The sequence below is a fragment of the Passer domesticus genome, chromosome 8 (assembly GCF_036417665.1).
Source record: "Passer domesticus isolate bPasDom1 chromosome 8, bPasDom1.hap1, whole genome shotgun sequence".
NCBI lineage: Eukaryota > Metazoa > Chordata > Aves > Passeriformes > Passeridae > Passer > Passer domesticus.
The window spans coordinates 1830831-1858495 of record NC_087481.1 but is presented as its reverse complement, the minus strand read 5'-3'; the positions used below and the strand labels follow the sequence as shown (position 1 = coordinate 1858495).

Here is a 27665-nt window from a genome sequence, read left to right as displayed (position 1 = left end):
TGTGCCCTGCTGGTGTCCCTGAGCTGCCCTGGCAGTGCCCCAGCCCTGCTGGGCTGTGCACAGGAGCTGCTCCTGGCCAGAGCTGTCTCTCTGCAGCGCTGCCCTTGCCAGGAGCTGCCTCTGGGCCAGGAGCCCGGCCCAGCTCAGCAGCACAGACACAGCACAGGGACTTTAATGACCCTCTGGGGCTTTGGTGCTCTTTGTGTCTGCCATGGCCAAAGTGCTGCCCAAGTTGGCTCTGTCAGGGCCTTGCAGCTGCTGCCCATCCCTCTGCCCTGTGCAGCCCAGGCTGTCCTACGGTGTCCCTGCCCTGTGCCTCTGCCCCTGCAGGCTGTCGTCATCCCCCGGCTGCCCCACCTGGCTGGCCCCTTCCTTTGCTGACAGCTCTGCCTCCTGCCTGCCTCTGCCTGCCCACACAAAGCTTTGGGCTGCTCCAGGCTCCTTCTGGGGGACATTTTGCACCACAGCCTTGCCCCGGGACGGGAGGAAAATTCCTTTCTCCTGGTGTCCAGTCTGGGCTTCCCAAGCTGTCCTTGGTGCCATTATCTCTTTCTCTGGCTGATTTATACAATGAAGAAAAACTCTGAGATGTGTGAAACCACCCTTCAATCCCTCCCCAGCTACTCTTATTCTGTCCTCAGTCTCCACACCACTGAGCCCAGAGTCTGCCACCTCTCACTGCTGGTTATGGGATGAGGCCTCCAAACCTCATCTTGAGAGGTTTTTGGATTCTCTCCAAAGTCTGTGAAAACGAAAACAGTGGTCAAAGTTATTTTCTCCCAAATCTTGCAGTGACAGAACAAGGCTCAATATCTTTGAACTGAATGAGAGTAGATTTACAATTGTTTAAAGGCGAAAATATTTTATATTTATGAGAATGGCACAAAACTGCAACTGTTATTCCAGAGAAGTGGATTCCCCATCTCAGGAATTATCCAAGAGCAAGAGCTTTGTACAACCTGACCCAGTGAAACCCTCTCATCCCCAAGAACAGAATTCCTGTTGTGTGGGTTCTCTGCTGTGCTGGGTGCCCTCACAACGCTTCTGGCCAGAATGTCTGCTGAGGGCAGCCAGGCTGCTGCAGGGGCAGTGACCTCACAGCCATCACCATGGCAGCTCTGTCCCCTGGGCCTGGCTCTGCCCTTTCCTCTGCCCCTGCCTTGTCTCTGCTGGCATGAAGAGTTTTCTCATTCATACCTTGTGCCCAAGGTGCTGGGGCCAATGGCTTCCCAGGCAGGCTCCTGGAGCAGAAGTGGCTTTTCAGAGCCCAGGCAGAAATGAGCCCTGAGGCAGCAGCTCTGCAGTGCTGGCCACCAGGCCGGGCTGCCAAGGGAGGCTTCTGGCCATGCCCTGCAAGCAGCTGCTGCTGCCAAGGAGCCTTTGGTGCCTCAGGCTCTGCCTGGCACAGCTCCCAGCACGGCACTCTGCCCTTGTGCCCGAGCCCTTCCCTGTGCTGGGGCTGGCCTGGGGCTTTTCCTGCAGCGGGACCTGCCCTGCTGATGGCACAGGAAAGGCAGTTCCTGCTGGAGCAGGAGGCTCTGCCTGCAATGGGCCCCAACAACTCCAGCAAGGCCCTGTTGACTTCAAAATTGCTTCCTAGAACAGCATATTCTAATAATTGTTATAATTCCAGTACTGTGGTTAAGATCTTTCTGACTAATCATGATCACAATCCATCAGGGCTGTATTTATAGAAATTTATCTGGTATTCCATCATTAATCGTGTGGGACAAATTGCATTAAGGTTCAATTCCACCTGTCCAATCTTTTATACATAAACCTTTGACAATGTCTGGGGCTGGGATTGGATCCAGCCTCTCCCAGTCTCCTCTCTTAGAAGGAATTTTACAAGTCTAGGGGGTCCTGCAGGGGTTTGAGGTTCCATGGTGGCTGTTGGAAGTAATTTCTCCACCTCATGTCTCAACGGGAGTTTCTGTAATAAAGAAATGAAGCTTGTGCCTGAAGCTCCCACTGTGCTCATGACAGGAACCCCTGTGAGTGTCTGGGACATCCTGGCTCTGTGGCAGCCTGGGGACTCCTGGGATATCACCATGGAATGGCTGTGACTGCTTCTGAGCACAGGGCTCTTTACCATCCCCAGAAACACCTGGGAGCCCCTGTCCATGGAGCCCCTGTCTCTGGCTGTGACATTCCAGCTCTTGAACATCCTGGAGACTCTTGGAATGTCCCCATGGAACTCCTCTGAAGGTCTGTGACAAATCTGATCCTTAGCAGGCAACCATCACCAGCTCCATTCCTATGGTCAGTTTCCATGGCAACCATCACCAGGCCCCTGTTCCCCCAGTTCCACAGAATTGGCTGAGCTGGGAGGGACCCATCAGGATCCAGGAGTCCAACTGCTGGCCCTGCACAGGACACCCCAACAATGCCAGCCAGAGCCTGGCAGCGCTGTCCAAATGCTGCTGGAGCTCAGAGAGCCCTGGAGCTGGGAGCCTTCCCTGGGGAGCCTGGGCAGTGCCCCAGCAGCCTCTGGGGAAAAACCTTTTCCTGAGATCCAACCTCAGCCTGCCCCGACTCAGCTGCAGCCGTTCCCTCCAGTCCTGTCCCTGGGCACCAGAGGGAAGAGGTTCCCACAGCCCCAGCCAGGGACCCGCTCTCAAGGCTGTTGCCATGGGCACCAGGGCTGGGACCAGCTGGGATGCTCGGTTTCCACAGGCTGGCCTTTTGGAATGGGATTCCTCAATTTCCTGATCCAACTAAAACTGCACTGCCATGCGCTGACATCCCACCTCCCATGGAAATAACAAAAGGCAAAGATCCTGGGCTGGGATAAGAACAATTTATTTGGAACAGCAATGAGATATGAAACAAACAGAAACAAAAACAATATTGATCACAGAAGGGATATGCAAAAGGGAAAACGACAATGCAACTAACTGTCTCTTCCTGGCCACAATTTCCTCCTGCCTGGAAAGGACACTTTTCTCCTCAGGGAAAGAGTCCTTTTCCTGCCCCTGGCAATGACTAGAGGTGAGAGTGAAGGTAATGACATCGCCCTGGCCAGACCCTCATGGTCTTTGATCCCACACCATGTCATTGGCAGGGGCAGGAGGAGGGACAGGTGTCTCCCCAGCATGGATCACAGGGAACACATATCTCCAGGGCTCTTTCCAATATGGGTCCTCCAATGGGGGATGAAGCTGGAGCAGGGCACAAAGCTCTCCCTGCAGTTGGGGCACTGGCAGGACAGCCCTTACCAGTGACTCCTGGCTGGTCAAGTCAGAGCTCTGGGTGAAGCTCTTCCCACATGTGGGGTACCCGTAGGGCGTCTCCCCAGTGTGGATGCGTCGGTGCCTGATGAGGTGGGAGTTTTGCTTGAAGCCCTTCCCGCAGTCAGGGCAGCGGAAGGGCCTCTCATCTGTGTGAATCCTTTGATGCCTGAGGAGATTGGAGCAGGCCTGAAACCTCTTCCCACACGTGGGGCACTCGTGGGGCCTCTCCCCGGTGTGCATGAGCCGGTGCCTGACGAGGTTGGAGTTGCACTTGAAGCCCTTCCCACAATCAGGGCAGCAGAAGGGCCTCTTCTCTGAGTGAATCCGCTGGTGCAGGAGGAGAGCTGAGCTGATCCGAAACCTCTTCTGACACTCAGGACACTCATAGGGCCTCTCCCCACTGTGGATGCGTTGGTGGGTCACAAGGGTGGATCTGTAGCTGAACCCCTTCCCACACTCCCCACATTTGTATGGCCATTCCCCAGTGTGGATCATCTGGTGGCAGATCAGGGTGGTTTTCTGCCTGAACCTCTTCCCACACTCCAAGCACTTGTGGGGCTTGTCCCCATCATGAGGCTGCTCATGGACCACCAGCTCCGAGCTCTGGCTGAAGCTCTGTCCACCTACCTGGCTCAGGGTGGGTCTTTCCTTTTCAGAGTACCCTGGGCTGAGTTTGGAGCCCCTCCTCCTGTGGGATCTCTGCGGCTTTTCTTCCCTGTTGTATTCCTGTTCTGTGGAGCCACTCAAATTGCTCAACATCATCGCCTCTGCTACGATGTCGTGCCATGGGGCTTTGTCCTCGCTGGTCTCCATCCTCAGATCCTTGTCGGGGGTGGGGGGAGGACAGAAAGAGGATGGGATTTGCCTCTGTGCCAGAGGGAAGGGAAAGGAAATTCCCCCAGTTCATCTGTGGCAGGACAGCATTGCCGGTGGTGTTGTCCTGCAGCCAGGGGCCATGCGGGGCTTGAGATGGAGCAAAGGAAAGGGGGAAAAGGGCAGTGACTTCCTCCTCACCTGCCTAGGTGTCCCAGGGCATCTTCGTCTTCCTCGCAGCTTCCTCCTCCATCTGGCAAAGATTTTGGGATGGGAAATTATGTTTGGGGGGGGAAAACAAGAGATTAATGCATTGAGTTTTGTATTGGTTTGAGGTCAAACCAGGGGGAGATTCTAGGCCAGAATTACAATTAAGAAAATTAAGGTCAATGCAATGATACAGAAACACTGCCTTAAACTGACACAGTCAGGATATAACCTGGCACCCTGTTGGTCAGGGTGCTGGTAGCAGTCCCATTAAATGGTGGCTGCAGTCCTGTGGCAGTGATGATCGTGATTCTGTCAAAGCAGTGATCCTGGAGATGGGTCTGGTCCTCCTCTGAAGGTCCAGTGGTGCTTATGGAGCTCCTGTCCTCTGGCAATCCAGTAGGCAAGGTGCTCCTGGTGTTGCAAGACTCAGCTTATATGCAGGTAGGAATGTGTGGCTCCTCCCCCTGGGTGGAGCATCCCACAATGGGATGATGTCATTTTACCAGTCCTGCAGGGACACTCAATGGCCCATTCACAGAAGAGACCCCCTGGAGGGTGTTATTAGGGCTGAGTCCTGGAAGAGATAAAGAACACTGCCCTGCCTGTTTATAACAGTTTCTAAAGGTGGTGATGGAAAACATGCATTTGGTTACATCTTGCACTGCAACTTGAAACAGTGGGGTAATCCCTGCTGGGGGTGTGAACACCACCCCCCTTACCCAAACTGGCTCAGGTGTCAAACCCCCACCCCGGGAAGGCCACACACACAGGGGACAACGTCACACTTGCTCTGCCTCAGGGAAGGTTTCTGTCCCTGTCACTCCCTTGCCCTCTCCCCTTTTCTCTTTCTTTCCATCTCTCTCACTACCTCACATTTACTGTTCAATAAAATCCACTTTGGATTTTGTCTCATTAGTACCTTCATTGGGGCAGAAGCATCTCTCTAACAATTTTATTAACCAGATTGCAACATTATTTTGGCACAATGGGTTTAGGCAGTGTTGTCTGACCCTAAGTGCCTTTGACAACAGCATGGTTCCCTCCTCTTCTGAGGTTGTAGCTCTTTCTGGAGGAACTCTTGGAATCTTGGATGCAGCTTCCTCTGGGAGACATATGGGAGAACTGATGAGGAAAATGGCTGTTGTGGGTGGTCAGTGTAAAGAAAATATTTTTTTGTCCTTCCTTGAAAAGTTTGTTAAAATCACTGGAGGAAAGGGAGCAAATTATACCAATGAGACTGACAAGGTTCATTCACCCCACAGTGAGGAGCACAAGGCTGTTAAAAGTCCTAAAAGAAGCCCAGCTCCATGAGCTAAATTCACAAATAAATCCCGAATTCACAGGCTTAGGGGCTTTGCAATATGTGAGAATCATTATTCTCTTTGTCTCTGTCACCTTTCTGACCACTATACGGAGCTTTCCCTCCCATTTAATAACTTGTATTGGGCTGAATTTCCACTTTTCTTTTATCAGAACCTTCCGGCAGCTGAGCTGGAGCTGTGCAGGAACCAATGAAACTTGAAATTGCCATTGTTTTTATTGTCAGTTTATTAATTTCTTCTATTGTCAGTTTATTCATGACTGGGATTTGTTTACATTTCTATCACAAGTGACTAGTGGGAAGAGCAAATTCAAGGCATTTTATGTAGGGTTGAGTTTGATTTCTGCCAAGTTTATTTTGTCTGGTGCCCAGGGGATGCTCGAGGTGTCTCTGTGCCTCTCACCCTGGGGGATGCTTGGGAGGGACATGGCAGGCTTATCCCTGTCCCTGCTACCCCAGGCTATTCCCCAGGGGTTGCCCCTGTCCCTCTCACCCCAGGCCATTCCCCAGTGGGTCTCCATCATTCTCACTCCAGGGAATGCCTGGGGGGGTCTCTCTCCCTCTCACCCCCATGCCAAGCAGGTTATCAAGGGAGTCTCTGTCCCTCTCAGCCCAGGGGATGCTCAGGGGTCTCTGTCCCCTTGCCTGAGGGATGCTCAGGGGTGTCTCCATCCCTCTGGCCTCAGGGAATGCTTGTGCAGGGCTGGGGACCAGGGGCTCTGTGTCCCTCTCACTACTGTGGTGTTGTGGTGCACCAGTTTAGTTGTTCTCTTGCACTGGGTGATTGGGAATTTGCACAGAATAGTTTTATATTGCACTGTATAGCTTATGTTACATCATGTGGTTTGTTACCCCTTTTCCCTATCACATGGTCTTTCCCTCACCTGTCCCGGTACCACCTGGTGGTCTCTCCCCTGGGTTACCCCTCCCCTCACCACTCCTCACTGGTATCCCTTTGGCTGTGGACCTCTCCCTCTGTCCCCATCCCAGGGGGGTAGAAAAGCTCTCTGCTTGCTAGGGAAAGCCCTCTTTTCTCCCATGGGTTTGTCTGCCTGATGTGTGTCTTGGAATAAAGGACAATGTTTCCCACGTGGAGGAGAACACTTCTGTAATCTTTTACCATCGTCTATGAAGTATTGTGTGGGCAAGGGTCTGTAGCTAGCTGGAGTGGACTCCAACAGGCCAGGAAACACACTTCTTCAGACTGGCTTCTCTGCTCCTCAAAGGCTGGCTCTGATCTTCTGCACAGCAGCCAAATTGCCGTCCTCGAGTCCCTCTCGTGCTATCACGCTGGGGGTGCCCACATTCTCCACCAAAATGGAGAATCAGGAATGGGAACATCACATCATGATCAATACGATCGAGTGAAGCTAATTTAGTATCCTAAAAAGGCTTAATTTATAATAAGTTTCTACTGTTCACATGTCTCTAGCTAATACATGACTGGTTAATCCTAGCTGTTCATGCATCTAAATTAGAATGCTGATTGGATCATCTGATTGCTGTGGTTGTCTGGCCCACCCTTTGCTTCTCTTTTTTTTTTCAAACTTGCTGACAAACTTGCTGAGTCTTGATGATTCTTCTTCTTCTATGTTTCTCAGGATATACTGACCCCGTTTCTGAATATTTCCGTTATCCATTGTCTGTGAACATGTCCATTATCCATTGTTACCATCAGGCTGGATTGTGCATCGGCTGAATATGGCCATTGTTTTGCAACTTGCAAAAAATCCTCAAGAGAACCCTTTATATAAAACTTCAGAATAATTTAGATTGGACATCCTCTTTTGAATTAACCAGTCCATAAACCTGTTCCAAATAGGGCCCAGCTGTTCAGGTCACCCAATTTCCAGTCAAAATTGTAGTATCTCCAAGAGTTGGGATCCATCTTCTCTCAAGGAATCCTTGCCTTAGGGAGTTTCATCCAAGAACAGGATTTTCCTTCACCATGAGTATGGGTACATCTTCTACTCCCAGCTTCCCTGTCAATCCTTGTATATCCAGCTTTCCCAACCTTCTTGGTTGACTCAGTGTCTTTTTTGAACTGGACAACCCAAAAAAGGACAAATTATCTTCATTTCTCTTTCTTTCCTTAGGCAGCAAGAGGTCAGTAATGCGCCTCAGCCTTTCCAGGTTTAATCCTATTCCCTGAGTCATGGCTGTGACAGGAGAAAATGTGACCAATTCCTAGTGTCTTCCCTGCCCCTCTGGCCTTTCTCTGTGTCATGGGTTGGTGCTGGAGCAATGCCAGTGCTCCCATGAAAATATATTTTTCTCAAATGGTTACTGTGAGATGTGAGCAGAAACAGAGCAGAGCAGGCTCAAGCTTAGAAATAAAGGAAAAAAAAAAACTTTATTAACCTACAACTATAAAAAAAGAAACACAAAATTCAAAATTAAAACCTTCCAAAACATTCCTCCTCTCCCCACCCAATTTCCACCAAAGTACAGTGAGACAAAACCTTGGATTCTCAGTCAAGTTACCACCCCTCAGATCATCAATTCGCAGTTCATCAAGGGAGAGAGGAGTCTCTCTGGTACCATAGTCTTCCCCAGGAAACACAGTTGACACCTCTCATATTTCCATCTCACACATGGCACCACCCAGAGAAAATCTGCCATTGTGACCTCCTCCTTCCATGCTCTCACCACTGTCCATGGACCAAGACTGCTTCTAGGGTTCCTTTTAAGGATGCTTTGCCAAGTACCAGAGAATGACAGTTTTTCTCATTTTGGGACAACAGACCCCCTCATTTTCACCTCCCCTGGGGCCGAGGGTCTTGAGAACAGAGATCTTCTTCTTCTCTGAAGACAGAGGGCACCACCACACCCTCCTCATCTTTCTCTGTTCACTCCTGCACATGGCAATCACTGCAGCAGGTCACTCTCACTCCTCACATGGCAATCACTGCAGCAGGTCACTCTCTTGGCTCAAGACATTGCATCCTCCTAAATGCAGTCTCTCTGTTACAGGAAAATTGGTTCAGTCTATGGCTATACAAGAAAAAGTCCAGCCAAAGGCCACTCCATCATCTCTTCCCACCTAGGCTTCTTTCCCATCTTCTGACATCTCAAGTCCCAGGCTGTCTCTCTTCTCTTTCAGGTCAAGGATTAGAGTTTCACAAAGTTTTCACAAAGTTGTCTGAGGAAGAGTTAAAGTCTCAGGCTCTGCTGCCCTCAGGATGGCTGAAATCTCCCAGCAGCTGGCCCAGGACTCCCACGGCTGGGCACCTTCCTCCTCCCTTCTCTTTCTCCTCTGCTGGCCCTGCTGCCAGCACATAATATCAAATTTCAAGGTGGCACAGGCTCTCTCTGTCTGGCAGGGGGGCTCTCTCTGGGGGGGCTGCCCAGGACATCTCAGTGCTTCTCCACCCCTCCATTCCTGCAGGGGCCGTGCCCAGTTCCACTCCATTCACCCCTTCTCTGTCCGGGGTTCCGGCCTCCCTCAGCCCAGGCCGCATGGCTTCCCCTGTCCCACCCGGACTGTGGCTGGGCAGGGGAGGCCTGAACCCTTCACTGACTGGAATAAAAGAGAGTTCCCCTGGGAGTTCTCTGCTTTTAACCCTCTATGTTCTCAGAGGTGTGTCCATGTCATCCATGGTTACACCAGATGTCAATATTAAAATCTGACCACTGATTGGTTTGACTAGAACTTCCCAAGAAACCTCACTTCCTTGTCAGCTTATGACTCTTGGCCTCTAGTGGCTGCCCCTGCAATACTGGGGCTTGGTTCTTTCCTTCCCATGATGATCACTGGGACACTGTGGGGACCTCATGAAACCAAGGGGATCCTTGTGGCACCACTGGAGCCCATGGAACCAAGGGGCCATGGTGATACAGCGGGGCTTCATTGAACCCAGAGACCATTATGACTCTGTGGGGCCTGATGGACCCATGGAGACCATTAGGGCCCTTCAGGGCCTCATGTCACCAAGGGGACATTATGACACCTCAGGGCCTCATGGAAGCAAGGGACCAATGGGAATTGTGGGGCCCCATGAAACGAAGGGAACATGGAACAGGTCTGGCTGGCTTGGCCTGCCAGGGGCACCTGACAGGTCTGGCTGATGTTGGAATGTCAAGGGCTGCTTCTCATCAGCTCCTGGAGCACTGGGGCTCTCTGCTTTCCTTGCTATAGAAAGAACCCTTGGTCTTTTCTGTTGCTCATTGCCAAAATTGGTACTCTCCCTAAAATATTTCCTGTATGCAAGGGAATCTCTCAGAACAAAACTTGCTAGCTCTGGCTGGCCTTGGCCTCTGGTCGTCACCTCTCATCCACCTGGGAAACACTGGGGCTCTGTTCCTTCCTTCCTATGGAAAAAAACTGGCTTTCATGTCCAAATGCCATGGCCGAAATTAGAATTTGTCCTCCCAAATTCGGTATATTCAAGGATTGCTCCCAGACAAAAGTAGCCAGGACAGACAGGTCAGGCTGGCCCTGTCCTCTGGTGATTTTCTTAGACTATGAGCTGAATGTTTTCATTTGAAAACACCTTGGAGAGGGCCCAGAGATCTCCCAAGGATGGGTTTTGAGGCCTTGGGCTCATGAGCACTACATATGGAGAAAGGAGCTCTGTGCTGTGTGCTGTTCCGGTGGTTTTGCATCATGGAAGTGATGTCCTAAGAAAAGCTGCTAGCAGTTTCCTTCATGTCTGACAGAAACACCCAATCAGTAATTAGCTTTGAGATTTGACCATCTGTTACGCTGCTAAGGAAACTACACGGCTCTGTGAAGACACATGTTGAAGACGAGAAAGCCTGGGAGGGTCTCTTTCCCTTCTGGCCAGCAAAGAGGTAACAAGGCTGGCCCAGCCCCGTCTCAGCTGGGCGGCTCCTGCCGTGGGGCCAGGCCCTTCCCAGGGAGCCCCCCAGGCCCCATCGGCTGCCGGGCAGGGCAGGGGAGGCCGCGGGGCCGAGGCCGGGCCGGGCCATGGCTGCGGTTGCCAACACCTGGGCGCTGCCGAGCCCTGCCCCGCCGCCAGCCCGGGCCCAGCCAGGATCCGCTGGGCCCCAGGAGCAGCCCCGGGCCAGGCTGGCTTGGCCAAGATTCTGCCACCCTTGGGGTTCACCCGCAAGCCCTGGGCAGGGGAAGGAGAAGCCATGGGCCCCGGCCGTGCTGATGCTGTGTTCTGGCCTGGCTGCTGAGATCCTGGCCCTGCCCCAGCGCGGCCCATCCTGACACAGCCCCAGCGCAGCCGCTGCAGAAACCTCCATGGTAAAACAGCTCCCGGCCACAAGGACCCAGCCCGGCCGGGGTGACGGAACCATCTGCAGGCCCCGGGAGAGATATTAACTCTGTCAGTGCTTCCATCCTCCCTCGAGGGAGAGAAAAGGACAAAGTGCAGGCACACAGAGGAGCAACATAAAGACACAAACGTCAGTGAAGAGGAAATTGAGTCCCATATGCGAGAGATGAGGTGATGCCTTGATCTTGGGGCTGAAATTCCCTTGTAAAGCTATGAAGAAGGATGTCATTGATACATCAGACTCTCTTTTTCCCTATAATGCATTGAAAAGTATGGGGAGATGACTTGTTCAGCAAAGGCCTCCATGCTAAAGTAAGCAAATGTTGAAGTAGCTGTGATCCCATGAGAAGTTTGTACAGAGAAAGAGAGAAGAGTGATGAGACCCCATGCCTCAGGAGAGAAGAATAAAGATCTCTGTTCTCAGAGATGAAGATGATTTCAGAAACAGATTAAGAGAACCTTTGCTCTTAAACAGCTCATCTTTAAACTAATATCCCATAAGCTGACATGACCCATAAACACAGCGGTGGGAAAGGCTGTGAAAAAATGGGAGGGACTTCACAATTGTCCTGGGCAGCAGCTATTCATGGGATTTGGCAGCCATGAGAAGGACTGATTTCTTATGGAGAAGTCTCCATAGCATGACAGAGACACTCCTCTCCTAAAGTGAGCTGAAGAAAACTATTCTAGAGGTGGTAAACTGACTGAAAATTTTCAGTTTTGTCTCTTTACATTGGAAGAAGGAAATGGTTGCAGGGAGAGCAAAAGTGTTCTGAAAGTTCTGTTCTGATCCTTACAGCTCTTTCTTTTAGTTACTGTTAATAAACTTTGCCTTTCTCCTAATCATATCTCAGAGTAGGAAATGAGTAAGTATATCCTAGTCAGTGCATTGGAAATTAGCCAACACTGAACCAAAAAGACTAAGTGAGGCATTGGCCAAGAAATCTCAAATTGGCAAACCAAAACCACTACAGAAAACATCCTGATGGACTGCATGAGAGCAAAGAGAAATCAAGACACAGCCATGGTCTGTCAGGACTTGTTTCATCCTAATGAGCCCTGAGGTGCATTTGGAGCTGAGCCCTGGAACTTCAGGTCCTGAGAGAAGATTGCACAAACCTTTCCAGGACTCAAAGTTAGAGGAAAAACTCAAAGTGTCTCAAAGCATAAATGGATCCCACTGAGGTCCATCCCCAACACAGGCTCCTCATGGACCCCTTGGAGGAGACAATTGGAGGCCAGGATGGTACAAAAATCTCTCAAAGCCTCAGTGTGAGAAAGGAAATTCCAAAGTACCTTACAAACCTTGAGTACCTCAAGGTATTAATGAGCCCCACTGAGTGTCAGTACAAAGCTCCCAAGGGACTTGTTAAAGCAGATAATTGGGGCCATGATTGCACAAACCTCTCACAGAGTCTGTATCAAAAGGGAAACCCCAAGGACCTTAAAATAACTGAAGTACCTTGAAGAATTAATGAGCCCCACTGAATGTTGTTACTGACAAAGCCTCTCCAGGAACTAATTACAGCAGATAATTGGAGGCCATGATTGCACAAACCTCTCAGAAAGTCAAGATGAAGCAAAACCCAAAGTCCTTTGAAAAACCTGCATTCCCTGGGAGCATTCAGGAGCCCCCAGGGCCATTGCTGAGCAAGGCTCCCCAGGGACTCCTTCCAGCAGATCCTTGAGGCCACTGGGATGTGGGCTAGGGGGGGATGCTGAGGGCAGGACAAGGGGCTGACAGTGCCCAGCCTGGCTGGGGCTGTGCCAGGAGGCCCCAGGGCCTCAGGACAAGGTGTCTCCTCCCAGCCCTTGCTGGCACAGACCCTGCTGCTGTGCCCCAGGCCCCCAAGACTTGGCTTCTCTTTGTCCCCACCTGGCATCAGTGCCTCCAGTTCTCTGCTCTGCCTGGGGCCTGGGGACACTTTCTCAGTTGTGTCCCTCAGTGGGACCCATTAAAAGTCCAAGAAAGTTTGGAGTTGGATTCTGCCTTGGAGTTCTGGAGAGGTTTCTTCAGCTGCCTCTCAGGGACTGATGTTCAGGGCCTGAGCACAAAGCCCCAGAGGCTCATTAAAGTCCTTGTGCTGTGTCTGTGCAGCTGAGCTGGGCTGGGCTCCTGGCACAGAGGCAGCTCCTGGTAAGCAAGAAGAGCTTCAAAAGCACATTTCTCTTGATGAGCAGCTCTTCTGCCAGCCCAGCAGGGCTGGGGCACTGCCTGCAGCCAGCCCGGGCACAGCACAGAGGCACAGAGAGCTTCAATCAGTCAGGGCTGGGAAGGTGCTGAGAAGTGCCTGGGGCAGAATCACTGCCAGCCCTTGGCACAGGAACCTCTGGCTGCAGGACAATGCAGCTGCAGCTCCTGGAGTGATCTCCTAAGGCTGGAACATCCCAATGCCTGCAGACTCTGTGAGTACATTCTCTGATTCTCTCTTGTGCAGAGCAGCCAGGGGTGCCCAGGGCTGTCCTGCAGAGCAGGCTCCTGCAGCCCAGGGCGCTGTGCTGGGGCAGGGACTCTGCTGCCTGCCAGGGACAGCTCTCAGCCAGCCCGGGGAGCTGCTCCCAGCACTGGGGGACAAGATCTGGGGGGAAAAGGGGACGGCTGGTAAGGCTTGGAAGTGCTCTCCTTGTGTGGTGAGGATGCTGCATTGTTCAGGATCGCTCCCAGCATGACATTTAACTGCAGAATATTTCTAAGTAGATTATACAGGGAGAAGAGCAAGGCAGGGGCTGCATAAAATGGAAAATCCTTCCTTTTTAACCTACTGCTCTGGGTTGCCTGGATGGAAAATTGCACATAGATATTAATCTCTCAGTTCAGGATAAGAAAAAAAAAATCTTTTCTCAGATTTTACTAAACCTGGCTGTGACAGAAATCAGCACAGTGTCCCTTAGAGGCAGCATCAGGATCACATTTCCAACTACCTCAGAGTTTCTCTGATATTGCCATCAGAACCTGCAGAGACAAAGCTGCCCCTGGGCAGTGCCGGAGCTGGGAGAGGTCTTCAGGGCAGAGCTGAGCCCCCAGGGCTGGGCTGGGGTATTTAAAGACCTTGCCAACCCCAACTACTGCATGATTACTTTTTATACAGATCCCCATGCCAAGACAGCACAAATCTCCAACAGCAGCTCCATCAGCCACTTCCTCCTGCTGGCATTGGCAGACACGCGGCAGCTGCAGCTCCTGCACTTCTGCCTCTTGCTGGGCATCTCCCTGGCTGCCCTCCTGGGCAATGGCCTCATCATCAGCGCTGTAGCCTGCGGCCACCACCTGCACACGCCCATGTTCTTCTTCCTGCTCAACCTGGCCCTCAGCGACCTGGGCTCCATCTGCACCACTGTCCCCAAAGCCATGCACAATTCCCTCTGGGACACCATGACCATCTCCTACATAGGATGTGCTGCTCGGCTCTTTCTTTTGTATTTCTTCCTGTCAGCAGAGTTTTCCCTCCTGACCATCATGTGCTACAACCGCTACGTGTCCATCTGCAAACCCCTGCACTACGGGACCCTCCTGGGCAGCAGAGCTTGTGCCCACATGGCAGTAGCTGCCTGGGCCAGTGCCTTTCTCAATGCTCTCATGCACACAGCCAATACATTTTCCCTGCCTCTGTGTCATGGCAATACCCTGGGTCAGTTCTTCTGTGAAATCCCCCAGATCCTCAAACTCTCCTGCTCCAAATCCTATCTCAGAGAAGTGGGTCTTATTGGTGTTAGTGTCTGTTTGTTATTTAGCTGTTTTGTGTTCATTGTTTTCTCCTATGTGCAGATCTTCAAGGTTGTACTGAGGGTCCCCTCTGAGCAGGGACGGCACAAAGCCTTTTCCACCTGCCTCCCTCACCTGGCTGCGGTCTCTCTGTTCATCAGCACTGGCATGCTTGCTCATCTGAAGCCCTCCTCCAACTCCTCCCCATCCCTGGATCTGGCCCTGTCAGTTCTGTACTCAGTGGTGCCTCCAGCCCTTAATCCCCTCATCTACAGCCTGAGGAACCAGAAGCTCAAGGCTGCAGCATGGAGACTGATGTCCGTACGCTTTCAGGAATGTTAAAATCCTGGCGAATTTCTGCAAATCACTTGTAATAAAACTCATCTTTGACACTTCTTGTTGGCTTCATTTTGGAGGTTTTTTCCTTTGTTTTACTTTTTTCATATTGTCCAGCAAAAAATGTCATTTTATGTACATTTTTCATTTTGTTTCTCTCCAACTTCCCTGTGGCCACAGACTGCGTCAATGAGGAGCTGTGCTCTCAGTGGTTTTAAAGGAAATAAAGGATCTCCAGCAATGTTTTCTGCAGCGATGCCCTTTTGTTGCCTTCCCTGGAGCTGCAGCAGCAATGTCAGTGTGCAGAGCTGGGGCTGATCAGTGCTGGCACAGCAGCTGTGCCCAGCAGCAGCAGCAGCAGCACTTGGTGTTGCCAGTGCTGCTGCCGTGGCCCTGCCCCGCTGCCCTGGTGGCCCTGGTGTTGCTGCAGGGCCTGAGTGCTCTCGGGGCCGGGCACAGTCCTGGGGGTGGCAGTGCCGGGGCTGCAGCAGGGACAGGCCATGGGCACTGCTGGGGCTGTGCTGACGCCTCAGGCCAGGCCCTGGGGGCTCCAGGCTCCTTGCCCAGGCTCTCTCAAGAACACGGCCAGGCCAATGCTCAGCACAGAAAAGCCCCAGGGTGAGCAGCCCCAGGCTGGCCATGGGCAGGCTGGGGGCAAACAGCATGGCTGGGGCTGTGCAAGGGCCCTGGGGGAGACGGGAAGGAGCAGCAGAGCAGGGGCTGATCCATCCCCAGTGCGCTGCACAGCCCAGGGCAGCGTCCCAGAGCATCCTCATGGAGCTGCCAACAACATCCCCCCTCTGCAGCCCTGGCCTCTCCCCCAGCTCACAGAGGTGCCGCATCCTTGCAGGCACAGCCACGGCAGCACTGGCTCAGGAGCCCCTGTTCGCATTGCACAGAGCAGGCAGGAGCACCCCCATGCTGCTGCTGTGGGGACATGAACCTGAGGGAGCACAAATGCCATCAGCCCCTGGGGCCAGCAAGGGCTGGGGGACACCAGGGAAACCACTCAGCTTTGTCCTGGCCTCTGCAGTCAGCCAGAAAGTTTGTTCCCACCAGCTGGGAGTTTCCTGTCCCACTGCAGATGCTGTTGCTCAGAGCCAGGGCTGCCTGACAGCCACCATAAAACTCCCCCGAGAATTTCCTTTGCTCCACCTTTGCTTTCTTTACCCATCCCTGATCCAGGTTTCTTCCTATTGTCCAGCCCTGTCCCCTCCCCTGCATACAGCCCATCCCTGTTTGCCCTTTCCTCTCTGGCCCCACTCCCCATTCCAGTTCCTGACTTGGCACCATGGGAACATCCCTTGGGGAGCAGGATCATCCTCCAAGTGCTGCAGGAATTGTCTGCAGGCTCCTGCAGTGCCCTGTGCTGCTCCCTTGCCAGAGGCAGCCCAGGCCAGGGGGGCACATCTGGGCTGCTGTGTCTGCCTGTAGGGCTCCCTGTTCTGGGCAATGAGGAGGAGCTGCAGAGGCTCTGCAGGACTGACAGGATGGGCTTTGGGGCTGGCAGGAGAAGCTCAGGGACCTGGGCTGCTGGAGCTTCTGAAGAGGAGGCCCAGGGCTCATCCTGCAACTGCTCCAAGGGTGGATTTAGAGAATCCCAGAATCAGTAAGGTTGGAAAAGACCTTGGAAATCATCAAGTCCAATCTGTGCCCTGACATTGCCTTGTCTCCCTGAAGCCTCCTCTTCTCCAGGATAAATGAACTCAGTTCCCTCACCTGCTTCTCACAGGAGATGTGCTGCAGACCACTCACCAGCCTTGTTGCCCTTCTCTGGACATGCTCCAGCCCCTCCATGTCCTTCCTAAATTGGGGGTCCTGAACTGGACACAGCACCTGAGGTGCTGCCTAACTGGTGCTGAGCACAGGGGAAGAATCACTGCCCTGCTCCTGCTGGCCACACCATTCCTGATCCATAGGAGTGCCAGAGGTTGGATGGGGGATATGGCAGGGAGGTGGTGGGGACAAAGTGTTCTTGATTGTCAGCCATGAAGTTTCTTGATTTTCATATCTTTTCAGACTGCTTTAGAAGGTGCTGAGGTCAATATCAATTGGACATTACTAAAATCAATCTATAAACAGGAAAAGAAAACAGGACAAAATAGTTGTCTCTGCATTTTTTCCGATATAACATATTCACCTGGGATACACATCTGAAATCTGTCTAATTAAGCACAGAAGATTTAAAACTTCAATTTTTGCCATGAGCTTTTCTTGTTCAGGTCTTTTGAACAAATGTTTATGTTATATTTTCTTAATTATCCCATCATAAAAAAAACCCAAACAAAATTAAATGTAGCAGCAGTTTAAATGAAGTAGCTTAAAAGTATATAAAATTGAATGCACTCAAAATATTGACAATATAATTTGGTTATTATAGGGATAATTTGGTTCTTATAATAGCACATAAGCAAAAATAACCGTGTGGGGTAGCACAGGGTACAGAGTGCAGGGCTTGACCCCTGTCCCCTCACGTACATATTGCCAAAACTAAAATTCTCCTTTTTATAATGTACATCATCACCATCTCCTCCCATTTTCAATTTGTCACACTTGTATGTCCACCCTCATTATCACCTTTACCACGCATGATCCAACATTTTTTAGGGGGTCATGCCACTCTTTGGGGGTCATCTCTGATGAAGGCCTCTCCTCTTGCTCAATGTCCTTTGATTCACCTTTTGGATTACACATGCACACCAAGCTGGTATAATGTAAGCCACAGCTAATATCATACAAGCCAATATTATGTTCTAGCATCAAAGCAATAAATCTCATATAATTAATTTTCCTGGATGTCCAACCAAATTTTCCTCTCTTCCAACTAAATTTAGAAATAGTTATCTCTTGCTTCTTCTTCTTCTTCTGAACATCTGCATGAGAAGGGGGGGGGGGGGGGGGAGGATGACACCCCTCCTCTCCCTGTCTTTCTTGGCATTATACCTTTAACTGTTTTATTATTTCCAAATATTAATTATTTTAATTCTTGTATTAATATTGAGTACTGTTTCAATTTTATCACCACGGATCACAACTATTTATTAGATAGGGAAAAAGAGAGTCTGATGTATCAATTACATCCTTCTCCATAGCTTTACAAGAGGATTTCAGCTCTAAGATCAAGGCATTTCCTCATCCCTCCCATCTGGGACACAAGTTCCTCTTCACTGACCTCACTGTCTTCATGTTGCTCTTCTATGTGCCTGCACTTTGTCCTTTTCTCTCCCTCGAGGGAGGATGGAAGCACTGAAAGAGTTAATATCTCTCCCGGGGCCTGCAGATGGTTCCGTGACCCCGGCCGGGCTGGGTCCTTGCGGCCGGAGCTGTTTTACCATGGAGGTTTCTGCAGCAGCTGTGCTGGGGCTGTGTCAGGATGGGCCGCGCTGGGGCAGGGCCAGGATCTCAGCAGCCAGGCCAGAACACAGCATCAGCACGGCCGGGGCCCATGGCTTCTCCTCCCCCTGCCCAGGGCTTGCGGGTGAACCCCAAGGGTGGCAGAATCTTGTCCGAGCCGGCCCGGCCCGGGGCTGCTCCTGGGGCCCGGCGGATCCTGGCTGGGCCCGGGCTGGCGGCGGGGCAGGGCTCGGCAGCGCCCAGGTGTTGGCAACCGCAGCCATGGCCCAGCCCGGCCTCGGCCCCGCGGCCTCCCCTGCCCTGCCCGGCAGCCGATGGGGCCTGGGGGGCTCCCTGGGAAGGGGCCCGGCCCCACGGCAGGAGCCGCCCGGCCCGGCCCGGCTGAGACGGGGCTGGGCCAGCCTTGTTACCTCTTTGCTGGCCAGAAGGGAAAGAGACCCTCCCAGGCTTTCTCGTCTTTAACATGTGTCTTCACAGAGGTGTGTACAGTTTCCTTAGTGGTTTAACAGATTGTCAATTCTCAAAGCTATTACTGATTTTTTTTTATTAGACACAGAGGAATCTGCTAGCAGCTTCTCTTCGAACATCACTTCCATGATGCAAAACCCCCACACCAGCACAGAGCACAGAGCTCCTTTCTCCATATGGAGTGGTCATGGGCCTGAGGCCTCAAAACCCCTTTTTTGGGAGATCTCTGGGGGCTCTGCCCAAGGTGTTTTAAAATGAAAACATTCAGTTTGGAGTCTAAGAAAATCACCAGAGGACAGGACCTGCCTGGCCTGTCTGTCCTGGCTGCTTTTGTCTGGGAGCAATCCCTAGATATACGGAATTTGGGAGGCCAAATTCTAATTTTGGCCATGGCCCTTGGCATGAAAGCTCATTCTTTTCCATCGGAAGGAAGGAACAGCCGCAGTGTTTCAGGGGAAGATGAGAGGTGATCACCAGAGGCCAAGGCCAGCCAGAGCTGGCAGGTTTTGTTGTGGGAGATATCCTTGCCTACAGGAAATTTTTTAGGGAGAGTACCAATTTTGGCTATGGTCACCTGAAAAGAAGGGTGGTTCTTTTCCATAGCAATGAAATCATGGAGTCCCAGTGCTGCAGGAGCTGATGAGAGGCAGCCCTTGATATCCCAAGATCAGCTGGACCTGTCAGGTGGCCCCTGGGAGGCCAAGCCAACCAGACCTGTTCCATGTTCCCTTGGTTCCATGGGGCCCTGAGGTGTCATAATGCTCCCCTGGTTACAGAATCACCAAATCACAGAATCACAGGGTTGGAAGAGACCTTTAAGATCATTGAGTCCTACTCATTCCTTGATGCCTCAAATAAACCATGGCAGCGAGTGCCACATCCAATCTTTTTTTAAACACATCCTGGGATGGTGACTCTACCACCTCCCCGGGCAGACCATTCCTGTACTTTATCACTCTTTGCATGAAAAACTTTTTCCTACTATCTAGCCTATATTTTCCTTGGCATAGCTGTAGACCGTGTGCTCTGGTTCTGTCACTTGTTGCCTGGAGAAAGAGACCAACCCCCACATGATTACAACCACCTTTCAGGAAGTTGTTGAGATTGATAGGATATCTCTGAGTCTCCTTTTCTGCAGGCTAAACACCCCCAGCTCCCTCAGTTGTTCCTCACAGGGTTTGTGTTCCCAGCCCCTCACCAGCCTTGTTGCCCTCCTGTGGAAGTGCTCAAGCATCTCAATGTCCTTCCTAAACTGAGGAGCCCAGAACTGGACACAGCATTCAAGATGCAGCATCACCAGTAAATGAGTACAGGGGAAGAATGACCTCCCTGCTGCTGCTCGCCACACCATTCCTGATCCAGGCCAGGAGCCATTGGCCTTCTTGGCCACCAGGGCACACTACTGGCTCATGTTCAGCTGGCTGTCGAGCAGTACCCCCAGGTCCCTTTCTGCCTGGCTGCTGTCCAGCCACTCTGTCCCCAGCCTATAATATTGCAGGAGGTTATGTGACCAAAATACAGGACTTGGGACATGAAGTTATTAAACTTCATCTTATTGGACTCTGCCCAATCACCCAACCATTCCAGATCTGCCTGCAGAGCCCGCCTACCTTCCACCAGATGGACACATGCTCCCAGCCCAGTGTCATCTGCAGATTTACTAATGAAAGACTCAATCCCCTCATCCATGTCATCAATAAAAATATTGAACAGAGCTGGCCCCAGCACAGAGCCCTGAGGGACAGCACTGGTGCCTGGCTGCCAGCTGGATGCAGCAGCGCTCACCAGCACTCTCTGGGCTGGCCATGCAGCCAGTTCTGAACCCAGCACAGAGTGCTCCTCTCCCAGCCCTGGGCTGCAGCTTTTCCAGGAGTGTGCTGTGGGAGACAGTGCCAAAGGCCTTGCTGGAGTCCAAATAGACACATCCCCAGCCTTTCCTGCATCCACCAGGAGGGTCACCTGGTCATAAAAGGAGACCAGGTTGGTCAAACTCGACCTACCCCTCCTGAACCCCTGCTGGCTGGGTCTGATACCCTGGCCATGCTGTAAGTGCTGGGTGATGACACTCAGTATAAACTGTTCCATCACCTCACCAGGTGCTGAGGTCAGGCTGACTGGCCTGTAATTACCAGGATCCTCCTTCCCACCCTTGTTGTGAATGGGTGTCACATTGGGCAGCTTCCAGTCATCTGGAACCTCTCCAGTGAGCCAGGACTGCTGGTAAATGATGGAGAGTGGCTTGGCAAGCTCATCTGCCAGCTCCCTCATCACCCTGGGGTGGATCCCTTCTGGTCCTGTGGATTTATGAACATCCAAGCAGCTCAGAAGTTCTATGACTGCCTCCTCCTGAATAGTGGGAGCCCATTCTCCTCCCTGATACCATCAACCAACCCAAGAGGACAGTTCTCCTGGGGACAAGCTGTCTTCCCACCAAAGACTGAGGCAAAGAAGGCGTTAAGCACTTCTGCCTTCTCCTCATCTGCAGTTACTAAGTTCTCTCCCTCATCCAATATAGAACAGAAGTTGGTTTTACCCTTCCTTTTACCATTGATATATTTGTAAAAACATTTTTTATTATCCTTTACAGAAGTCGCCATCTTAATTTCAAAATGAGCTTTGGCCTCCCTGAATTTTTTACTACATGCTCTAGAAACCCTCTTAAATATTTCGTGAGAGACCTGACCCTCCTTCAAAAGATGATTCATTCTCTTTTTATCCTTAAAGTTTTCCAAAACCTTCCTCCCCTCTAGGCTGGGCGACTGCCTCCTCACCTCATCTTTTGGCACACAGGGACAGTCTGTTCCTGTGCCCTCAAGACCTCTGTTTTGAAGCACGCCCACCTTTCCTGAACTCCTTTGCTTTTAAGGGCTGCTTCCGAAGAAACTCTTTGAATAAGCCTCCTAAATAGGCCAAAGTCTGCCCTCTGAAAGTCCAGTATAAAAGCCTTGTTGATGTTCCTCCCGACTTCACCAAATATCAGGAACTCCATAATTTCATGATCACTCTGCCCCAAGTGGCCTCCAACCACCACATCTCCCACCAGCCCACCTCTGCAAACAACAGATCTAACATAGTCCATCCCCTGGTCAGCCCACCGACCAGCTGCGACAAAAAGTTGTCCTGTACACACACAAAAAATTTCCTGGACTGCCTTTTTCTTCTGTATTACGTTCCCAACAGTTGTCTGGGAGTTTGAAGTCACCTACAAGAACAAGGGTTGATGATCCAGAAACATTCTCTAGCTGCTTACAGAATGAGTTGTCCACCACTTCTTCCTGCCTGGGTGGATGGTAACAGACTCCCAGTAGGATGTCAGCCTTGTTGGCCTTCCCTCTAATTCTCACCCACAGGCATTCAACTTCATCCTCATTAGTTGCAATATCTCTGGTGTCCAAAGCCTCCCTAATATAAAGGGCCACCCCTCCACCTCTTCTCCCTTTCCTGTCTCTCCTGAAGAGCTTGTAGCCATCCAGTGCAGCACTCCAGCTATGTGAGTCATCCCACCACGTTTCTGTAATGGCAATTATATCACAGCTCTGCTGCTGGACCATGGCCTCCAGCTCTTCCTGTTTGTTACCCATGCTGCGTGTACTGGCATCCATGCACCTCAACTGGGCTGCTGATTTCACCCCTAACTCAGGCTTACCACCCTTGGGCCTGCTTCCAGACAGCCCAGCTGCATCCCCTTCCCCCTTTCAATCCTGGTTTAACGCCCTCTCAACAAGTTCTGCCAGTTCACTAGCTAAAATTCTTCTGCCCTTAACAGAAGGATGGAGCCTATCTGCTCCAAGCAGACCAGATGCTGTAAAAGTTGCCGCATTATTAAAGAATCCAAAATTCTGTTGGTAACACCAACCCTTAAGCCACCTGTTAATAATTTGAGCTCTCCTATTCCTTTCCACCAAAGGGACTGAGGAAAAGACTGCCTGTGCCCCTGTCCTATTAACCATCTGAACCAATGCCCTGAAGTCCCTTCTAATTGTCCTCACACTCCTATTTTCAATCTCATCACTGCCAGCCTGGAGTATCAGCAGTGGGTAATAATCAGAGGGCTGAATCAGAGGCAGTGTCTCAGTAATATCCTGTACCCGGGCCCCAGGGAGGCAGCAGACCTCTCTGTGGGGTGGGTCTGGTCAACATATGGGGCCCTCTGTTCCCCTTATAAGTGAGTCACCCCCTACGACTACTCTTTTTCTCTTTTTGATGTTAGAAGTGGTGATCCGTCCTATAGATGAATCATAATTGGGAGGCAGATAATTTTCTTTTTAAGTCTTCCTGACTCTCTAGATCCAGGAGCTCATACCTGTTCTGAAGTGGCACCTGACTAAGGGATGGGGATCGGGAGGAGTTTTTATTAAAACTTCCCTGAGCAGGGACCCATTTCCAGTCCCCTTCATCTACCAAGCATTCTTCTATTGCCTGACAGTGGGAGGCATGGGAGTCCTCTGACCCATGGTGCATCCCCTCAAGGATGGAAGGGCTGAACTCCACCAGTCCATTTCCTTTTCACTTTCCATGATACTCCTTAGGCTTTCAACTTTCTCTCTAAGCTCATCCACTAATGTGAGGAGATCTTTGACCTGTTCACACATCAGGCAGAGCTCCTCTGCAACACCCCCTGAAACAACTGACAAGCTAAAACTCTCCACAGAAGAATGTGTCTGTATAGTCATTTCCTTTTTGGAGGGTTCAATTTGTTTACATAGATTTGCACTAACTGGGGTTTTTGATTGTGTAAAGACCATTACTAACAGAAACCTGAAACCAAACAACAAAAACACCGAAAGCAACACACAGCAAACCTTTTGAACAGGGGACACCTGGTGTCCTAGGTTACAACATAAAGATGTATTCTATTCCCATCTTCAAGAGCTGTTGAAACCAGGAGGGGCATTGTTTTTCCTTATCTCCTGTTAATGGCCCCATCAATGCCTTTCCTCATGACTCAGAGATAACTCCCTTTGTGAGCCCATGATATGACTCATAGAATAACAGCCCATTGTGAGATGCTCCGCCCAGGGGGAGGAGCTGAGCATCCCCCCCTTGGATATAATCTGGGATTTGGGACAGAACAGGTAGCCCTTACCCACTGGTTTCCAGAGGAGAAGAGCTACCAGATCATTTCAAAGGGATCACCACTTCAACAAGACCATTTCATCTGGACTGCTACCACCACCCTAACTAGCACTGTGTCAGGTTGTATTCTGGCTCTGTCAGTGGTTTTTCTTTTGTATTACTGCATGCATTTTGTTTTCTTTCCCTTTTCCTAATAAATTGTATTTCTGACTTGGAGAGTCTCACTGGTTTTGCTTTCAAACCAGAACACCTGGAAACCTGCAACCCTGCCTGTGCGAGCTGTCGCGCAAACTGCTGCACCACGCCCTCAAAGCTGTGCCACACCCCGTTTGCCCACTCCAGGTCACTGCGCTCCCCAGAGGCCTCTTTTAAAGCCTCTGCTTCATGCAGCAGCTGAGAAAAACCGTGCTGTGAGCCTGCATGGACTAAGGAGCACAACACAACCCACCTGCTGAGCAGCATTATGGGGGTGCATCTCCATCCTGCCCCAGGGAGGGGGTTTGGGAGCTTAGAAGCGCTCCTTGTGCCTCAGCATTGCACATAAATGAAAGCAAACCCATTCTCTCTTCACATGGCAAAGAGGAAAACGGTTCCCTGGATACCTGCAACATGGACCGCAGAAAGATGTTAACCCCAGATGAATGACCTTGTGTCCCCACCTCCTCAAGAACCAGCGGGACCCCATTGCAGAGAAGTGCAGGGTGACCAAGGATGGATGGGACACTGCTGGAGCCAAGAGTCATGTACTCTCCTGTGTTTGATCTCTTCCCCACCCCAGTCCTGATCTTCCTCACACTCATGCACCCCCATTCTTACCTTCCCCACCCCATCCTCCATCTTCCACCTCTTTCCTTCTCACTCTCCTGTTTCCTATCCCTTTCTATCTGTCTAGTGCACATTCATTGTTAAATAAATTCCCTGTTGATGACTTTTGTAGATGATTTTCTGAATTGCTCATCGTTCTCAAGGAGAACCCAAAATACACATAGACACAGCCTGACTCACAGGGTGAAGACCCTCACTTCTTTATTTATGCCAATTGATAAGCATAAATCGTAATAAGTATAATTTTAGTTAAATTCTGCACCATACACCACATGTCTTCCTCAGATGTGGTTGCAATCTGCTGTAATAGCAATTAAAAGGGAAGGAAATGAGGGCACCTTGACCACTGCTAAAAAAAAGGCAATTTGGGATTATGACACTCTCTTTGAAAGGGTTTCCAATCTTGGTGACATCTTGTTAATGACACTTTTTATCCCATTGAGGGTAAAGCCACAGCTTTTCTTTTAACAATACTGTATGCCTTATACCAAATTATAGTGCTGATTAAATCCCAATGGAACTGTCCTCTATCCGTTAGAACATACAAGTGTGAGCCCCAAATGGGAGCAAATGGCCAACTGTGGATGTTGCTGCTTGACTGGACAGGAGCAGCAAGGATTTATTTGTGAAAATCATACTATTAACAGCTAAGACATTTGCCTTGACATTTAAGAAAATATCAATATCGTGTTGAAACCCATGAGACTATACTTGCATATATTGGAAATGGATGTATCTGTATGAGAACTCGGTGTGATTCTGTTTACAGAAAACACTACCTGAGAGACATCTGATCACTCTAATAGCTCTATCTGTAGCAAATGATGGGATGCAGCTTTTACAATTCAGCTCTCTCACAACTCACCAATTGCTACAATCTAACTGCACACACTGTGTCAAATTTCATTGCCTGTCACTGCTGGAGTCAATCTGGCATTGACAAGAAACTGTTGCAATATGATGATCTGAGTCCATGCTGAAATGGACAACAGCACAACAGACAAAGAACCCACATTACCACCCATCGTCAGGCAGAGAAGATACAGCATGTCCTGGAAAGAGGGAAGAAAGATAGAGAACTTTGCTGGTGGGAAACTACTTTTGGATGGCCACGCAGAGCAACTGGAATTTTGAATTTAATGTTTCATCCAATTGTAGTTTTGTTAGTGTCGTGGTTTGGCCCGGAAATGTGTTTTGGAAAGGTCTAAGTCGGGCCAATCAGTGGCCAAATTCAAAATTGGCATCTAATGCTGGCCACTGAGGTTTGGATATGCCTCTGAGAACACACAGGGGTTAAAAGCAGGAGATTCCCAAAGAACTTCCTCTTTGGGAATCCAGCGTTGGTGAGTGAAGTCTGACCTCTCCCCTGCCCAGCTACGCCTGGGTGGGGGAGGGGGAGGCCATGACAGAGAGGAGGCCGGGAGCCCCAAAAGGTTCAGAGGTGGAGGAGAACATGCAGGGGTTGATGAGACTTGAGATGTCTGGGCAGCCCTCCTGGAGAGAGGGACAGAGATTGTGCTGGCAGCTCAGCTGGCCAGAAGCGGGGGATGCGGCAGCTGTGGGAGTCCTTGGGCAGGCAGAAGTGAAGATTTTAACCCCTTTGTAGACTAATGGAAACCTTACAAATACTGAATCCTCTTGAATCAGAATGAAGTGAGAGAGAGATGAGAGATGAAATGGGCAAGCGTGAGGAAAGCTGGAAGAGGAGAGAAGAATCCTGGGTGGAAGAGATTATAGAGTGGCCTTGGGCTGGACTCTTTCTTGTATAGCCATGGACAGACCCGTGTTTTTTCCCTGTGACCCAGAGACTGTATTTAGGGGGAGGCAACACCCGGGAATCAAGAGTGAAGCAGCAGCGTGAACAGAAACAGCTGAGGAGGGTGTGAGATGCCCTCTGTCTCCACGGAGAGGAAGATCTCTGCTCATGAGGCCCCTCGGCCCCAGGGGGTGAAATCTGGGGGGGACTGGTGTCCCAAAAGTTGAAACTGTTCATGAGGCCCCTGGGCCCCAGGGGGTGAAATTTGGGGGGGACTGGTGTCCCAAAGTTGAGAGACTGCTGCTTCTGGAAGTGGGTGGAGCATCTTTAAACGGGGAGCCCTAAAAGCAGTCCTGGCCCGTGTCCAGTGGTGAGAGCACTGGACACGGGGGGGGGGAAGTCACGAGGGCCGATGTTCTCTGGGTGGGGCGATGGGTGACATGGAAGCACCGGAGGTTTTAATTGTGCTTCCGGGGGATGCCCATGAGGCAAGGGGGGACTCCTCTCTCCCGGATGGATTTGAGGGTTGATAATTTGAGGGGTGGTGAATCTGTGGAGAAAAGGGAGGGGGAGGAGGAAGGTATCTGCAAGGTTTTTATTTTTAGCTTGGTATGTGTTCCTTTTTAAATTTGTAATAAATAAAGTGTTGTGTTTTTCCCTCCATCCCCGAATGGGAGCCTGCTTTGTTCTGTTCCCGAGTCACATCTCACAGCAACCCTTTTGGAAATATACCCTTCATGGGGGCCCTGGCATTGTGCCAAGGTCAAACCATGACAAAAACCTAATGAAAAGTGACATTTGAAGTATTTTTCCACAAGGCTCTGTCATTCTCAGCCAGAAATTGTCAAGACTATTAGGAAGGGGAACCTAGAAGGCCAAAAAATTATCTGTCTGTTTTTTTTTCCTGCATGCTTCCTGTGATGTTTGATCCAAGGCAGCAATAGAGATCTGTGTCCCAGAGCCACATTGTGGAGCCTGACCAATATATTTGGATTCTTGCAGCCACCCCAGGCACTTCAGCATCCAGCGCTCCAGCTGGCAGTGCTGGTTGTGCAGCACTGACAGCCTCCAGCTCCACACAGAACGCACCTGGGGAAGAGCAGTCACCAGTGGATCTTGGCTTTGCCATTGAGCAAATGATCCGGGAGATCAGGAGATCCCTGCCTGAAAGGTCTCCCTCTGCTCAGGTAACCCTGTTGGAGGGGAAAGGAAGAGGCTGGGCTGGCAGCTATTGAAAGTTGTTACATGGAGAAGGAGAGAAACTGCACCCCTGATGTGATTCAAAAAAAATACTGAATGATCTTGAGTTTTCTTTCTTTCCATT

General features: G+C 50.8%; 2 protein-coding genes across 2 annotated transcripts in view; one reads left to right on the top strand and one right to left on the bottom strand.

The window, feature by feature from the left end:
* LOC135305935 (zinc finger protein 271-like) overlaps positions 1-3711 on the bottom strand; it is a 49590-nt gene extending 45879 nt beyond the window's left edge. Inside the window, 2 exon segments of the mRNA XM_064429512.1 lie at positions 3280-3633; positions 3698-3711. Coding sequence (XP_064285582.1) covers positions 3280-3633; positions 3698-3711 — 368 coding nt within the window.
* LOC135306049 (zinc finger protein 420-like) overlaps positions 1-27665 on the top strand; it is a 415160-nt gene that overhangs the window by 328411 nt on the left and 59084 nt on the right. The gene's annotated exons all lie outside the window — the stretch shown is intronic.